This window comes from Antedon mediterranea, chromosome 8 (genome assembly GCF_964355755.1).
Source record: "Antedon mediterranea chromosome 8, ecAntMedi1.1, whole genome shotgun sequence".
NCBI classification, from domain to species: Eukaryota; Metazoa; Echinodermata; class Crinoidea; order Comatulida; family Antedonidae; genus Antedon; species Antedon mediterranea.
In genome coordinates, this window is record NC_092677.1 from 4,037,563 (window position 1) to 4,055,106 (window position 17,544).

The following is a 17,544-nucleotide window of genomic DNA, read 5'->3' on the forward strand; positions in this document are numbered from 1 at the left end:
TTATTTACCGTTATTATTGAAAATATTGTATTATTAATGGTCGTACATTACATAATTATATAAATGATGACATAATTTTACGTTAGATATTTGGAAAATAAAGCTCAGAATTAGTAAAAGTTATCAACAATGTCAACAACCAATGACATACTTCGTTAAAAAAAGCAAGTTGACAAAATCAAAACCGGAAAAGAAGATACTTGTTTTGTTTTTCGACGACGATGACGATCGCCATGATTTTGTGATTTGTCTGTGTTTTTGTTTTGGTTTTTGAAAATGAAAATAAAATAAACAAACGAATATAATTCCAGCATAAGCCGTAAAAACGGTACAACTATTGATAATTGTAAGTAACCTACTCTAGCCTAGGTTAGACCTAGCCTAGTAGGAGGGCAGACTATGCCTACTTTAGATAGGCTAGGCCTACTAGGCTAGGCCTACTACTACTAGGCCCTAGCCTAGGCCTACAAGCTAATTAAAAGCTAGTTTTTAGTTAGGCGGCTATATAGCTACCTAGTAGGCTAGGCCTAGATAGCGAAGAGTCGATAGAGTAGAGAAGCGGGAGGCGAGCTTACAATCATAATAACATAGGGCATACGTATAGTTTAGTTTAGTTATAATGGGAAAGTTTAGGCGAGTGCCTTTTTAACCCCATATCAACTACATTGTGTCGATGCGATTCTTGAAGGTGTTAGTGGTCTCAGAATTAACGTCAGCTGGTAAACTGTTCCAATGGTTTATTACTCGTTGCGAGAAGGTATGTCTTCTACAGTTCAATCCTTTATGGAAAATAGGCTTGAAAAATCTCAGGTGATGTCCTCGAGTAATTCGGCTATTATGTTACTTCTCATTTGGAAAAAGTCATCCTTGGCTACACCCTCGAAATCTTCAAAAATTTTATATGCTTCAATCAGGTCACCTCGAATTCTTCTGTCGTACAAGGTTGTTAGGCCAAGAAGCTTTAGTCGATCTTCATATGAATATGAACGGATACATGGAACTAATTTAGTCGCACGACGTTGTCCTCTTTCAATTACATTTATGTCCTTTTGAAGATACGGATTCCATACTTGAACACAAAATTCGAGATGTGGGCGTATGCTGACTATAAACAAATTATGCCTAACTAAACGGGTAATGATAGGCTAGGGCCTAGTAATGTATTATATTTTTATACTACGTACTAGCTAGCCTATCATATTACCTTTTTTATTGTCAATGTCATAAAAATGTTTTTCCTTTCTTGCAGGTAGTCAGCTAAAATCTCTAGTAGTGTCACTATCAACAATCTCAAGAATAAGATGGCTTTAACGTCATCTAGTGCACAAATTATTTATAGTAAGAAGTTTACTATATGGCTTACATTACAATATTTGAAAAACATTTTAACACAATAAGCCAAGGATGTAATCCAAACATCAAATTAAGACTTTATTTATATACATTATAGGCCTACTGTATTTATACTGTAGGGAAATCCATACTGTATGTTTCCCCTACAATAATTTGTATTTTGTTATAAAATATAGGGATATCAATACAAAACAATAAAATGGTAAATACCATTTCATTTACATTCAACACTGTTGAATTGAATTGAATTGAATTTATTTGGAAAATCATCATAAAAAATACATACAAAGTGATAACATAAATTATGGACATTACAAATAATACATTTATAAAAGACTTTCCAGGATAGCCCAAAAAGCTTATCAGCTTATTTCCATTGGGATCCTTTTACAATCTAAAATAAAAAATATAAACATTACAAAGTATTGCATTAAACACGTAAATATTACAAAAACAATAATACAAAAAACAAGTTAAATTAAAGATTATGATTGACTTATAAAATTATTTGGTAGAACAGAAATGTGATTTAACATTTTTCTTAAAATTAAATTTGTTTTCTATTTGTTGAATGGAATGAGGTAGGTTATTCCATGCCTTTACTACTGTAACTTGCAATAATATATTGTAGAGAATTATACAGGCTATAAATTTTAATCTGGTTTAATATTATACAGTTACTAAGTTAAGTATTTTTCACTTTCTTTTAGTTTTGATTTTTAGTTGTTACCAAGCCACAACTACTACCCAGGCTCAGATATATTCCGACTATGTTCCACTAAATCTAACAACCTTTTGTAAGTACAGCATTGGTCAGGTAGCCTAATGGTATAAATGAGGAATTACATTTTTTCTTTATTAAAGAGGGCCTAAATACCAGTTAACCTACTGGGCTAAACTGGAAGGATTACCCTCTTTAATGATAGTTAAAATAAAAAATCAAAAAAAAATCTATTTATATTTTATTCATAAATCTAAAATGAAAGACTACATTGGTTTGAAAATGTACCAACAAGTTATTTCAATGAAACAAAGCAGATACTGCAGTAACTGCAGTAGAATAATTTTGACATAAACTTCACCTACACACAATACAATAACAAATAAACTACATACTATCCAAGGCCATTATTGAACACAAAGCAACAAAGTATAACTAGTATAGTATAAGTATAATTTTTTTTTATGCTTTATGCATTCATTCAATAAGTCGAAATTTATTATTACTTTTCAGTGGAGCAGCTGATGAATTTTTCTTACTCTCAAAATAATAGAAACGATTACAATAATCAGCAATATTACCCGGCTTCATTGCCGTTCACAGACCAACCGCACGACACAAACAATGACGAGTACGTTACCCCTCATCCCAACTATTGGGACGACTGGGACACCAACAGTAATCGAAGTAATCTGATAACTAGTACCATGATAGCAGTAGCTATTGCGCTTATTGTTCTTATTAAACTGACGTTGATTGCGCTTATGGTCAGACGAGGGCGCCGTTTACAACAAAGGATGTCGGTTGTATCATCAAGTAAGTTGAACAGCTGCACAATATATTTTATAACGACGATTATGGGTATAAAAATATTTGCTTAATTACCGTAGATGCCCGGGGATATGCTTGCATGCGAAGGTAATCGTAAAGTCAGGGGTGGGATTATACTCGAGGTGGGATTATACCCGAGGAACTACGGTAATATTTAAAATTTCACACTTAATTTTGTCTTTCCAATTTCAGATCAAATAAGTATTCCAAATGAATTTGACAACGATAGTGCTCATCTCGTTACTCCGGCGACTATTATGTACGTGGAGCCCGAAACCCTGGACAACACCAATGGCGTACCCACTGTACCATGCTCCACAGGAACGCAAGGCCTCCTAATGACACCGCCACCATATAGCGAGGTTTCAACTGATAACTTGCCTTCGTCTGTTTGTACCCCAAAAGATGACTATCCGCCCCCAGCTTATCAAGAATTGCCAGATGCTTAGTGTGTGTTGTTCATGTTGTACAGTCTATAAAGAATCATACTGTAAAGCACAGTTAAAAAAAAATAGTGCTTTAAAGGATTTCACTAAACATATATAGATGTACATATTCTACTTCTCAGTTCATTTCTATGAATCTATTCTAAATACAGAAAATCCTTACATAATACGGCGTAATGATGCCACCATAATACACATTAACTAGTTATGTGCAGTAGACATCATAATAAAAGTGTGTGGATAAGGGATATTCAACGGAACATTTAAGGGACATGTTTAGAACCCAACAAATTGTCCCCTAAATAAATTTGGCTATATTGTTGCTAATTAGTTTCTCGGAAAAGTGTCCCTGCAATAGGAGTGCCCATTGAAAGAGGTTTGGATTTACTGTATACCGATATAGCCTTGATAATTTATACATGGGAAGATAATTATGCGTAGATGCCGTTGTTTTACATCAATGTTACATCAGTGTAATTTTACAGGCCTCGATTGCTGCGATGTTATTTGATGATTCACGGAAACGCTCGCACACATTTTAACTTAACCAACAGTAATGTCATAAATATTGGCTCATACCATGTTTCCTAATTAGTATACTACAAATAGATCATGGTGCGATTTCTGTGTGAATGGCTTCTTTTTATCGTGCTAAACTAAAATGATAGATCATGATAATTAAGTCGGTATAATTATATAGAATAATATTAATAGTTGCTTCCACAGACAGTGCCTGTCGTAGTTACCTACTCAATTATTTAACATTTTAAAAATCATTATTTTTAAAGATTTATTTATTTAACAGGGTTTGAAGTACATTTTAACAAATATTGTATAATCTGATTTGGTTTTTCATATTATAATATATTAAATATTTTTTTTGTTTCATTTTTCTTGATTTAAATTTACTGTGCTTATTTTATTTACAAATAAGTGACATTATTTATTATTTAATAATAGCAATGTTTTAAATATTTGGAATATTTCATCGGGTGGTATTCTGGTGCGGATTCAAAATGTTTTGCATTATTTACCAACCTTTATAAATACAGTATTTAAAATTATAAATTTAATTTCAGTTATAGATTAAATACCATACATATTGTTAACATAATACTGTACTATGTACCTACTGCATGCTGTGCATTATATAAGCATGAACGTACTGTATGTCATGCATTATTATAATATAAGCATGAACAGACTATATGTCATGCACTATATAAGCATGAACTGTACTGTATGCTCAACTTTATATAAGTGAACATACTGTACTGTTCTATAACTAATACTGTATTTTATATAATGAGTGAACGTACTGTATATTACAGTGGACATACAATATTGTTTTATCTAACTGAGCACACTGTAACTTAATTTGTACTACAGTAAAACAATCAATACGGTCATATATCAGCGTAAGATGTTAGATATATATGTATAAAAGGTTAGAATAAACCAATTTCTTTGTACACTCCTATCTGTAAACAATAAAAACTATTTTATAATAAGTTGATTTGTTTAGCCTAATTTTTTACACCAGAAAATAAAACATATTTTGAAAACACTTCCTACATACATACAGACAATAAAAACATTTTATAACAAGAAATATTTCTTACAAAAAACGCTGCTCGCTTATTGACGTAACAGTTTTAAAGATATATTGTTCCTCTGAAAAATATTTTTTATTTCAAATTTGTTTTTGAATGTGTCATTTTATTGTTACCTGAAAAAAATGTAATTAAAAGCAAAAAATACTTCAATTGTCTGTCAGACAATGTGGTTTTTGAGTTATAATTAAACGTTTCTTTTCTCTTTCTATAATGTGAATTTTGTTACAGAAGTGAATAACTTTGATATGAAACAGATTCAATTTAGTTTATTTTATTGCTAAGGTCAAGTCTGGGGGTCACTTCATCAAGCCTTAGATACTTCAAGTGTGAAGTATCATATTACAAACAAAAACTTTCATGGACTGTTTTGATAATAATTCAATGATTATCTGACAGCGAAATACAGTATTATCATGGGACTCATAAATACCAGAAATGCAGCTGCTACTTATAAATTATAGTGGAGTTTCCATTAACAAAAATGTCAAAGTGTAGTACTATAACTGCTGCTTGATTTCATCTAATTAATGAGTCATCTCGTGTGACGCAGCGGGCTAGAGCAGCAGCCTGAAAAAAGACAAACCACAATGTAGAAGGAAAAAGCTTTTAAGTTTTAATACAAGAATAAAATTATACTAAAAATACAACTGTATAATGTTATAAATATATAGATGAAATATCCAGCATGTATATGCTAAAGTTGCTTTTTAAATTTGTTTTCGAATATATAATTAATGTTTATGTTTTGTCATTATTTGCATTATATAACATACGTATATGTTCTAAAGCTGCTTTTTAAATGTGTTCAACAAATATGTTGATCATCTAACCTTAATACAACAAATAGTAAATGTTTATTCAATTAACCCGCTGCTTCCCAGTCCCATAAACAATGTTGAAAGCTATGCCATTAAAAGGTGTTCACCACAAGGTAGAACGCGCACAACAATATTGTGTTGCAGAATTCTAACGACAAAGCTGAACATCCATGCAATGAACTAGTAAATCTACTTTTGCATTCTAGTAAAACTAATAGTACTATTAAACATCATGTGATTTGAAATTAACCAATCAAATGGCAAGAATACACTTAAGTGGTTATAATAAATAAAGCACTATTATTTATTGGGTCTGAATTAAAATGTACCTCATGAACTCAGTGTTTGACCATTGACAGAATTTTTGTGAATATGAAGGGTTAAATGTAAAAGTAATAAGGAAAAGGAAGATAAAGTCTTGAGGCTATGAAGTCTTGAGAATCAAGCCAAAATGCCTGTTTACCAAAATGAAGATAAAAAAATAGAATTACTAAAACTCTAGATCTCGAAACATGTTGCTCAAATGCAACGATTTCCAACAATTGAATGCACACGTAATGTACTGTATATCGCATTTCCAATGTTTCTACATACGGCCGTCCACCAAAACACGAAAACACTATAAAGCTATGATAAAGCTAAATTCAGCCTTTTTTCTAAGCTACTTGCATGACGTAAAATAAGTACTGTCACCATTTAATTGCAAAACTGCTAATAATGTGCTCAAATCAAGCACATATGCTTGCTGTATTAATACAACACTATTGGCTGGCTCTATTAGACACAAACGTGGGTCATGACTTGACAAAACAGAGATTGCTTATTTTTACCTGTACTTTTTAAATTATTAATTCAATAATTTTTCACAATTATAGCACTTCTGATTTATAAATAACTTGCACTTTAAAATAAATCACCAGTATAATAATATTCACACACATTTTACAAGTTATAATAAATAATGTTACTGGTACTGGATCATTTAAAAGCTAATCCATGTACGCCATGAAGTGAACAAAGCAAAAATTCACTTGGTTCCAGTAAATTAGAACAAAACAACACTTATGGAAAGTAATATTAAGATACAGTAGATATTAATCAGTTGAACAAATAAATCTTCAAAGGAGAATGCTTAGTCAAGCAGAAGGTTTACTCAATCAGAACACTTATTTATGAACATGATGATTTTTGAAGAACAGTATTATAGTAAACAAGAAATAGATCTAAAAAAGAAATTTAAGGAAATTAAAAACCAGGCGAATTGACCTCTGTAGGCAGTGGAGATGTTGGCTGATTTTTGGTGACATAATTGACAAGGTCAATCTGGGTCACCACTCCATATATCATTTGTTTTTTTGTGACATCACCATCTCCAACATCTATATATAAAAGGAGATAAAATTTAAAATTATGATTGAAAATTATTTTTAAAAAATATAAAAAATGATTGAAATATATATACACATCTACAACTTATCGGGTAAAACATAATAATAATTTAAAATTAATTTTATTCATTAACATACATTGTTTTTGATCATGAACAATAAGTGCAAATGGTTCGATATCCAAAATACGAGAAAGTTTTCCCAATGTTGTGTCCAATCTCACCTGAATGGAGAAAAAAACATGAAATTAAATACATACATTGGGTCACTAGGCCAGTATACATCAATGATAAATTTTAAAAATATATATTTATTCTTTCTTTTGACTGGATTGCATTTTCAGTAACGTAGTACTGCTTTTCAAAATGTTCCGTTACAAGGTTTAAAGTAAAGCAAAGCTATAAAATACTTAACTTAAAAAAAGCATACATAAAGAAAGGTAAAAACAAATTTTCTTACACTTCCTTCTGTGTAAGACATACAAATGCAAAGTTAAGTGTAAAATGAAACAGATATTTATATATATATATATAAGCAGGGTCACTTAGCTAGCCATGACATTTCAGTTCACACATTTTTTGAATTTATAGATTTTTTTGTATGATTTCATTCTTCTTTATTACTCCTTGTGAATAAGTTCAAGCAGAAATCAAGAAGAACTGATACATACCGTCTTAAACTTCTTGTATAACATGTCTGATACGGGTGCATTAGCTTTCACTCGTCCAGCTAACAGCTGCGATAACAGGTTACCTAGAGTCACTGTACCAAGAATAACACTACAAGATAGGGATTTGTAAAGAATGATAAATAAAACAAAATAGTACAGCAAGTATTTTGACCAATCACGACTTGATGAACCATTCAAATGATCGCTTGTGATTGGTCAACTTGACTTGTGTTGTGCCTACATAACGTACAGGTGTTCAAGTGAGAACTCAGCTTTATAATGTAAAGCTAACTATAGAATGGATGGTTCCAACATACTGAACTGTACATTTGTATAGACTTTGGAATGATTAGTGTGAACTTATTTGGTCATTCAACCAGAATCCAGGAGGCTCAGTGCGGACAAAGCTTAATACTCACCCTCCTTCATTCACCACAGGTAACTGATCAAATCCCTGCTCCTTCATTATGTTAACACAGTCTTGACATTTCACAGTTGGTAAGATTGTCAATGGCGCATTTACTTCGAGTACTGAAATCTTTAAGTTCCACCACCTACACAAGACAAGTTTTTTTAAAAAATCTTCATCAATATTTTAAATTTCTGGTGTTTTTATTCAACTTCAGATTTTCATTTTTGTGCAATAGCAAAAAATTATCCACTGTATACCCACCATCTTTTTTCACTTTCTAGGGAGTCACCCAATATGTTATTACATAAGTTAAAATACCTAACCACTGAAAGAAAAGTCTGTCTGGTTTTTAGAACAGAATTTTGTCTAATTAAAAGGAAAATTCATGTTTTTTCTTCATGATTTATGTTACACATATTTGTTTTATGTACAATTAACCAAATATTACATTTAAAATTCATACCGGTACTTGAGCTTCAACATGTGAATATATTTGGATTCGTGATCCAAACATAACCTTAACCAAATAGTGGTTTTCACCCACTATCTTAAAAGTATCCATGTTATTGGTTTAAATTGTCATTTTGTTTTTAACTTACCATTGGCTTTGTGGTGTGTTTGGTCCATAGTCTTTGTCCATAAACCCATTTTCTATCATCCAATCCTCTGATAAAAATTTGGTCCTAAAAAAAATGCTGTACTTATTTTCTAGGCCTAGAGTTATTCAAAAGGGTTTATTAGGCTATGGAGAAAACCGGCTATACAAGTAATGTTATACTAGTGTATATAAATGGAATTATTCTTATTATTCTGCCAGAATCGTTGCTGTGTACTTACATGTAATTCCTTACTGAATCTGGCAAGATAACAACACATCTTTCTCCTTCTTTGAGAGACTTAGCTGCTTTGACTGCTATTGACAATGCAGTGCCGGAACTTCCACCTGGATGAGACATAATAATGTTAAAACAAATATGTTATTGTCAATATGTTTTTATTTATTAACCTGATTGTCAAGATTGGAAAACACATTAAACGCATGATACTTTTTTTTATTTACAATAAAGCGTGGTTTCCATTAGCAACGCAAACATAAGAAAATGCCCTTCCAATAATTGTGTTTGCCCCTGCCTGTGTGAGATCAAACCTGTTTATTACTAGTGTTTAGTACTTTTAAGTACACGCTTTACTACGTTTTCCAGTGTTCTTTTGCCTTGCATCGTTGTGTGAAATTATTTCCTGTAGCTATGTTTGCGTCGGTTCCCACTTGTGATTACACACTTTGCTTTGGGTCGACATGTAGCTGTGTTACGTTGCGTTCTAGTGGGGAAAATGCTTAAGAATTAAAAACTTCAACTCACCACACAAGATACCTTCTTCTCGTATCAACCGTCTGGCCATTCTAAAGGACTCTTTATCGTCACTTTTGTACCATTCGTCGACAACATCTCTGTCAAGGACAGTTGGGACAAAGTCATAACCGATGCCCTCCACTTGATATGACGTAACATCCGTTTCATTAAGGCTGTCTGGTAAAGCTAAAATTGATCCAATTGGGTCTACACCAATTATCTACAGTATAAAATAATATTTTTAATAATATTTAATTTATTAAAAAATAAATTAAATTATATAAATTAAATAATAATTTTTCATAAAATGTCTATTTACATAAAATAAAATATATGCTAAAGAAGTTAAAGATACGAAGTGTTTGTGTACCTTTATCTTTGGATTTTTTTCCTTTAGTTTTCTTGCCAGACCACATATGGTACCTCCTGTACCTGCCCCTGCGACAATCATGTCCAATTTGCCTAAAAAGATGGATAAAAATATTTACTTATTTTCTTTCAAAACATGAAAAAAAAAAGATAATTAAAATCAAACCATGCAGGGCATTTTATAGTTTAAAAATAAAGTAAATATATAGGGGTTTTGGATTAGTATGGGAGAAGCATGGGTTGGAGACCAGTCTGCACCCGTATATATAGGCAAGGTACTATATACTGTACACTCATTGCCTCGTCTTTCGATTAACATGCAAACCGGTTTGTCCCATGGCAAGATAGGAGCTCGTAACAGTCCTTTGATCTTATGTCTGGCTGCGACAAATACCAACAGTACTGTACTATTTAGAAATTTTTCGCGGCGAATGGTGTCTGTTAAGGGGCGTGTCTCAGCCACAGATAAACACTTTGATCTCCGGAGCACAGCATCCTGTTGTGAGATTGCTTTTCTATAAAAACTCCTGATGTGCTGTGCATAGTACTCCTGTACTGGACATGTCACCCAGCATATAACAAAGAAATAAATCAAATATTTAAAAAAAATTTGACCAATACTAGTCTATACTGACCATCACACTGGTCCCAGATTTCTTCAGCCGTTCTATCATAGTGTGCAAGTGGGTTGCCAGCATTTCTGTACTGGTCCAAGATTAACGAGTTTGGAATTTCTCGATTCAATCTCTGAGCAACGCTGATGTGCGATTCTGGACTGTCAAACCGTGCTTCTGTTGGCGTCCTTACGATTTCTGCCCCAAGTGCACGTAGCACGTCTACTTTCTCGTTGCTCATTTTCTCAGGCATTACGATAATGCAACGATATCCCTTAACTGCAGCTGCTAATGCTATTCCAATACCTATGGCAAAAACAAAATATACTAAAAAACATAAACCAGCTATTTATTTAGTATAGGTCTGCTGACTAGTCTAGGTTCTAGCAACTGTCGTTATTAATTATTATTAGCAAAAAGATAGATATTTTGGCACATATGGCGTTTCATAAGTATAACATTTGAGCTCATAATTAATTGTATTTTGCAGACAAAAATCGAAATGCTGACTGGTGGACTAACATAAAAAAGATAATACAGACTTGAGTTAATGAGTGAAATTTTAAATAAAAAAATATTAAATTCTATTTGACAATAGATTGATAGATTAAATTGAAAGGCCTAATGTGCCTCATCAAACATTGCTAGCTAGTTGGCATTATCTTTTATCTCACCCTAGGGCTAGGTTAATTACGGACCTTTAAGGGGTTCATGAGTTAAGTGCATCATTACCAGAGACTAGTAAACACATCAACGATCATGAGCCAATATATTAGCCTAGTTTACAAGATAAAGACAATAAATAGAACAAACAATGCCAATCTAAAGGAAAACAAAATGAAGTTGAAATTGAAATAAGTTAAAAATCAAGAAAATCTAGTTAAAGCTGACACAATGACCACTAAGTATTCCAAGAGTGGCAGAGCCAGCTATTATTATGGTAATTTCCATCTGGCTTCAAGTTAAGAAAACTTATCAATATTTATCAAATTCACAAATAAAGGGCTTTATTTATAATCAATATAATGGTTGGCATATAACATTTTGGAATTTACTCATTGTATTTTTCTAAGAAGTCTAGTATAGATTTATAAATTAATTTCTCTCAAATAAGCAACACAAGCTTGAGTTACAAACATTACAAAAGTTACTAATTAAACTTAAATATGTATCATTGACTATATAAAGGGCTTTAATCAATATTTGTTGGTATCACATTTTGGAATTTACTCATTGATAGCTTTCTAAGAAGTCTAGTATAGATTTATAAATTATTTTCTCTCAAATAAGCAACACAAGCTTAATAGTTAAAAACATTACAAAAGTTACTAATTAAACTTATATCCATATTTATCACTGACTATATAAAGGGCTTTAATCAATATAATGGTCACCATCACATTTTGGAATTTACTCATTGTAGTTTTCTAAGAAGTCTAGTATAGATTTATAAATTATTTTCTTTTAACTAAGCACACAAGCTGGAGTTACAAACACTACAAAAGTTACTATGGTAAAATTATAAATATTACCAAATATGTGAGCAATACAGTAATAATAGGTATTTACAAACAACAATGACTTCACAGAATATATGCAAAGATCAATACGTACGTACCTGTGTTGCCAGATGTGGGCTCAATGAGAGTACAGCCTGGTTTTAATTCCCCGGCTTTCTCGGCCATCTCGATCATTCGAAGTCCGATACGGTCCTTTACGCTGCCACCGGCATTAAAAAACTCGCATTTCGCCACTGCAAAAAACATGTTTCTTTTCTTTAACTATTATCTTTCTTTAAAGATAAAATCTTTACCATAATTATACTTTATTATATTTGAGAGAGGGCATAATTTTTGTAGATAGAACGCTAAGAAAATAAGTAAATATTTTCATCCATCTTAGGGAAATTTGACATGATTGTCGCAGGGGCAGGTACAAGAGGTACCATATGTGGTCTGGCAAGAAAAAATCCAAAGATAAAGAAAATTGAAGCCCTGTCAGAGCCATGTTTGATGCTTCACCTTGCTTTTCAAGTGGGACTACGTTAAGCTGTTGCTTATATTATTTTTGAAAAAGTAAAAAATGTATACTCAATTCACACACAACACAATGTAACACTAACAGATTGTTTACATGGATATCCCCTGGGATAATATTAGCAAGTTACAACACTTTCCCAAGGTTTTTTTTTCACGATGGAAAAAAACTCATTAGACATGTAACATCGATATAGCATGTGATGTAACATGTGATGTAATATCAATGCAAACATTACAGACTTTGCTTAATGCATGCAAAATTCACCGACTTGTTTCTAGATTTATAGTCTGATATAACATGGAAATGTTTCATAAGTAAACATTTGTTACAACATAAACATGTTTGCACATCGTAATAAAGTTATAATCTCGTTGTCGCTGCTGTTTGTTTGTAGCCAAATTTTCTACAATGGTTCATAAAATTGTTTTTATAGACTCCCGCAAATGTACATAAAGCTCTGTCTACACTATCAAAGTTTATGTGACAAACAAAATTTGATGTGCCCATATATGGACATGATGAATGTTATATCACTACCATATCACATCACACGTTTTTGTCAAATTAGTTTGATAATGTAGACAGTGTTAAAATCTAGAGTTTGTTTTGATGAATATTTCTTTACCCTACAGTATGATAAAAATAACCAGTATACTATGAAAAGCATAAATGTAAATACATCAACAATTATAAAACGAAATATACTGAAAAAACCTCCTAAGCTATTGTTATTTCACACTACTGATAATAAACAGGTACCTTTATACAATATTGTGTCAACATCATAAAAGTATCACTTTTATGATGTACACTTGTAAATGAACTGTTTACATGTTATTAAACAATGTACTGTGTAAATAGTACTATAGGTTAACATATCAGATAAGTTTTTCTTTCCGAAAACTGGCTACTTTGGCAGTTCCATAAGGAGATAATCATTGTTGATAAAAAAATAATAATGTTGCATTTTCTATTTTAAGAATATTAGAATAGAAAAAAAAAATGTCATGCATAATGTCAATTGTTATCAACTACTTCCTTATATATACTCTCCTTATTAATTTTACTACTTAAAAACATTTTATTTTTTAATACAGTAGCTCAACAAATTCGCTATTGATGAACAATTAAATGTTCACAGAATGTCTAAACTAAATTCTTCATAATGTACTGTATACTGTATACTTATTTGTGACTTATACTGTATGTCACATTTTTTTTATTTAAAAAAACTAATTATTTGTTCTTACTAATTTAAAACCCTAAAAAGTTTTTGTTCGTTACTTACACATTTCACACTTGACACCTTCAGAGGGCGCTATATTGTTGATTCTCACCATCGGCGTGAATCCAATATTGTGTAAAATGTTGGGGAATATTTTTGGCCGACTATCCTTTCTGTAATGAAAAAAAAATTGTAATATAATAACGAATTTCAGTTTAGTTTATAGTAGTGATATGACTAATTATATCACAACATAAAACATATTCATTAACATAGAAGATTTGTTAATGCAAATTTTAAGAGAAAATATAAAGTATCATCATTTGAATCCATTGCATGGTTTCAAAGCCATCATGTTTTTTGGGAGAATTTAAAGAACATGTTCACCAGTCAGAATAATAGAGCAGGTGGAAAAATCAACTATAGACCACGTGTCAAAACTCACCTACAGCTGAGAACTGTCTTTATACCAACTATTATTGACCAGAATCGGAATGAACTTTGTTAAAGCTACACTATCAAACTTTATGCGACAAAAAGTGTGATGTACCCAAATATGGTAGTGATATGTCATGTCCATTATGGGCATATCACATTTTGTTGTTGATAGTGTAGACAGAGCTTAAAATAATGTCATTGAAACAGAAAGTTTAGATCACAAGACAGATTTGATTTAATATGGTAAACAAGCCCCTAGATTATGTCTTTTAAAGGTTGCTTGTATAAATGTTGGCAACGGCGAGCCTACAGTGAGTCCTAGATAACCAGGGAACCTAATGATGACCTAATTCTATCAGCATGGTATTGACCCCTGGATGTGACATTTACATTGCATCATTTAAAAATTTTTTAAAATGATTTATTTTTAAATTTAACCAAACAAAGATCTACAGATAGCAACAAGAATTGTGAATTTTATATTCAAATTGAAAAAAAAATTGTTGACTGACAAAATATAATATTAGGACCATACAAATTAACTTACGAACTCTCATGAATATGAGGACTTTTGTCTTTATCTTCTCCAAGATGCCAAGTGCAACGAGAAACAGCATCTGGTCGAATCCACTCTGAAGAATTACTCATGTTGTGTTTTTTTTTCCAAGTTAAATTATAATAACTAAAAATTAATAACAAAATGGAGATAATCAAACCAATTTAATGTTATGTGAAGAACAGGAAGCATTTATGATGAAAATCTTAAATTCATTTTAAAACCAGTTCTTATCAAACAGCGCATGGATGTACCGTACAGTAATTAGGCGGATGGTGGCTTGGAATAAGGTCCTGTTTCTACTTCACCGGTTTTTAACCATGTGAATATAAAAATTAAACCCAATTTCTTGGCCACCAGGACCGATTGCATTTCTATCAACGACCACCCACTGATTTAAATGGTTATTCAGGAGCAAAAAATGAGCATAAATGCAGTCCATATAAAAATTATATTTTAAATCTATTTTGAAATAAATGGTTTATTCAGCGCTATGGAGCAGAAACTTTAAGGCACCTAGAATTATAAACCGTTTGTTATTTACCCTTTATTTATTTTAGCACGTACCGAACATTATAACTTCTATAGCGTATATTAATTATTCTATAATTTGTGTTTCCTTGAAACCAGAAGTACTGTGTTTTCACTCATTAAAAATTAACAGATGGTCCAGGTAGAAAAATGAATTTACTCATACAGTAAAAATATCAAAAAATGTGTTTTTATACCAAAAAATAAAACAAAATTATCAGCAGTTAGGTCTAGTAGGCATACATCTGAAATTGTAAGTATTTTTCTACCAAAAATAAACATATTATTAATCATCTCTTTATGTTATTGTTACTGTTAGCACAATTATTACAACACCACAAACAAAAACAAAATTACAATTTATTTACTGTAATGTAAGGCTAATGGTAGATGCACATTTTAAAATTCTTAATTCTGCTATAACATATTGTTAATCATAATTTAAACGCTCACAATCAACATTAATAATGCAGATGTAATTCTATAAATATCTTTAAATTACTAACTAAATTGGCATACGTCAAACTGCATAAATAGCATTATGGAATAAACTAATTGTTTGACCAATAACTGAAAACAGGTGTGACAAGGCATGGGGGAAAATTTCCATTATATGGTCAAATGGAGGTAAAATGGAGGTAAAATGGAGGTCAACTAGTATATCATTTATGATTTCCTAAATAAAATTTACAGCAATATAGAAACAGTTATAAAAGTGAAGCGTGGTCTTTTATTAAAGTTAAAAATTAATTATTAGTGTTACTGTTAATTAACAGCCAAAAAACAGAAGTAAAATTTCACGACAAATGTCAACACACAGAGTTTAAAATCAAACATTAAAATAAATGTTTAAAAATGACAGTAAAAAGAGTGAATCCATCTTTGTTTGAATTGATTAAATTTTTTTAGTATCTTCACTTGTATTGTATAGATAGTTATAAATAGTATAAATATAATTAAACAGTAGGCTTGGCCCTTGGCTAGAGCTTATATAATAGGTACTGCAGTTGTTAGCATACACTTTGCTGGTGGTGGTATATAGCATAGTAGTTCTAGGCCTAGTAGTAGGCCTAGTTAAGTAGTTAGTGTAGTAAAGAAGTAGATGACCTTTTTTGTTATCCACCACCACCCGGACATGGATTTAATAAATTTGTTTAAGTGACCACAACAAAACGTACGTGACTTTTCCGACATCGACAACACTGCAGTCTCATATAATTATACCAACGATAGAATTTTCGCTTGGTTTCTAAGCCTAGTTTATAGAAAAATTAAAATTAGGCTAGGCCTAGGCCATGTAGCACATTCTCTCTATAGGAGGTGTGAAGTGGGTGTGTATTCCCCATTGAATAGTTAACCAATCAGTTATTACGTCATGGAAAATACACACTGCATATTTCAACCGAAACTGTGTAATATGATGGGGGATAGGAAAACTACCATCTTAAGCCTACCTGTTGAAAAAATACTAAATTAAATCAAATACCAATATTATGTACATTTGTGATACTCAGTGGAATTTAAGAATAAAAACTTACAATTTCTACAGCTGCCTTGTCCACCAACGGAGGTCTAGACAATGATCGGATACGTGAGGTGTGTAGAGAAAAAGTGGACCACGTTTGATCGTCGAAAAATAAGTATAGCCTCGTTTTGGTACCGAAAGGGCATTCTCTGTAAGCGGATTGGTCAAATCAGTTTTGACATGCGTACACGATTTACAGTACTGTATTTTGTTGCACACAATATTATTTTATTAAGATATATATATTATATTATTGGTAAATTTTTGTAGGAAATGGAAGAGGAGGAAAAAGCAAATAAGTAACTCAGTTCATAAAATAATATTGTATAGATTGATTAATTAAAATGATATGATTAAAATACATTACTGTACCATACCCAAGAGCAAATTAATAACATATTGCTGATGACAAGTATGTTTCCTCAGAAGGCCATCAATTTCTCAATCATTATTCACATCAGTATGGTAACATTATAATAAATTTCAATATTAGTACAGTACAAACAAAAGAAATATTTTGCTACATAATCATACATAAAAATAGTATTTAAAAAAATGAAATATGTTAATTATTGTCATAAAAATGTACTTTTTAAAATAAATCAGTCACTTTATTAGTACAATCATGGATCTATAAAT

The 17,544-nt window shown here is 31.4% G+C and overlaps 2 protein-coding genes across 2 annotated transcripts; one reads left to right on the top strand and one right to left on the bottom strand.

Annotated features, from left to right (window-relative positions):
* Positions 1-188: 188 nt before the first annotated feature.
* LOC140057419 (uncharacterized) lies at positions 189-4,862 on the top strand. Its single transcript, XM_072103067.1, has 5 exons — positions 189-346; positions 1,250-1,338; positions 2,064-2,150; positions 2,588-2,890; positions 3,098-4,862. The coding sequence occupies exons 2-5, from the start codon at positions 1,302-1,304 to the stop codon at positions 3,352-3,354; spliced, it is 684 nt and encodes a 227-aa protein (XP_071959168.1). The 5' UTR covers positions 189-346; positions 1,250-1,301; the 3' UTR covers positions 3,355-4,862.
* Positions 4,863-5,011: 149 nt separating this feature from the next.
* Positions 5,012-17,170, bottom strand: LOC140057417 (cystathionine beta-synthase-like). The gene is made up of 13 exons (XM_072103064.1): positions 16,919-17,170; positions 14,841-14,975; positions 13,919-14,028; positions 12,209-12,343; positions 10,612-10,896; positions 9,978-10,069; positions 9,617-9,827; positions 9,093-9,198; positions 8,855-8,938; positions 8,263-8,397; positions 7,844-7,952; positions 7,312-7,396; positions 5,012-7,164 (listed from the first exon to the last, which is right to left on the bottom strand). Exons 2-13 carry the CDS (start codon positions 14,939-14,941, stop codon positions 7,031-7,033), a joined length of 1,587 nt encoding a protein of 528 aa, XP_071959165.1. The 5' UTR covers positions 14,942-14,975; positions 16,919-17,170; the 3' UTR covers positions 5,012-7,030.
* Between the last annotated feature and the right edge of the window lie 374 nt (positions 17,171-17,544).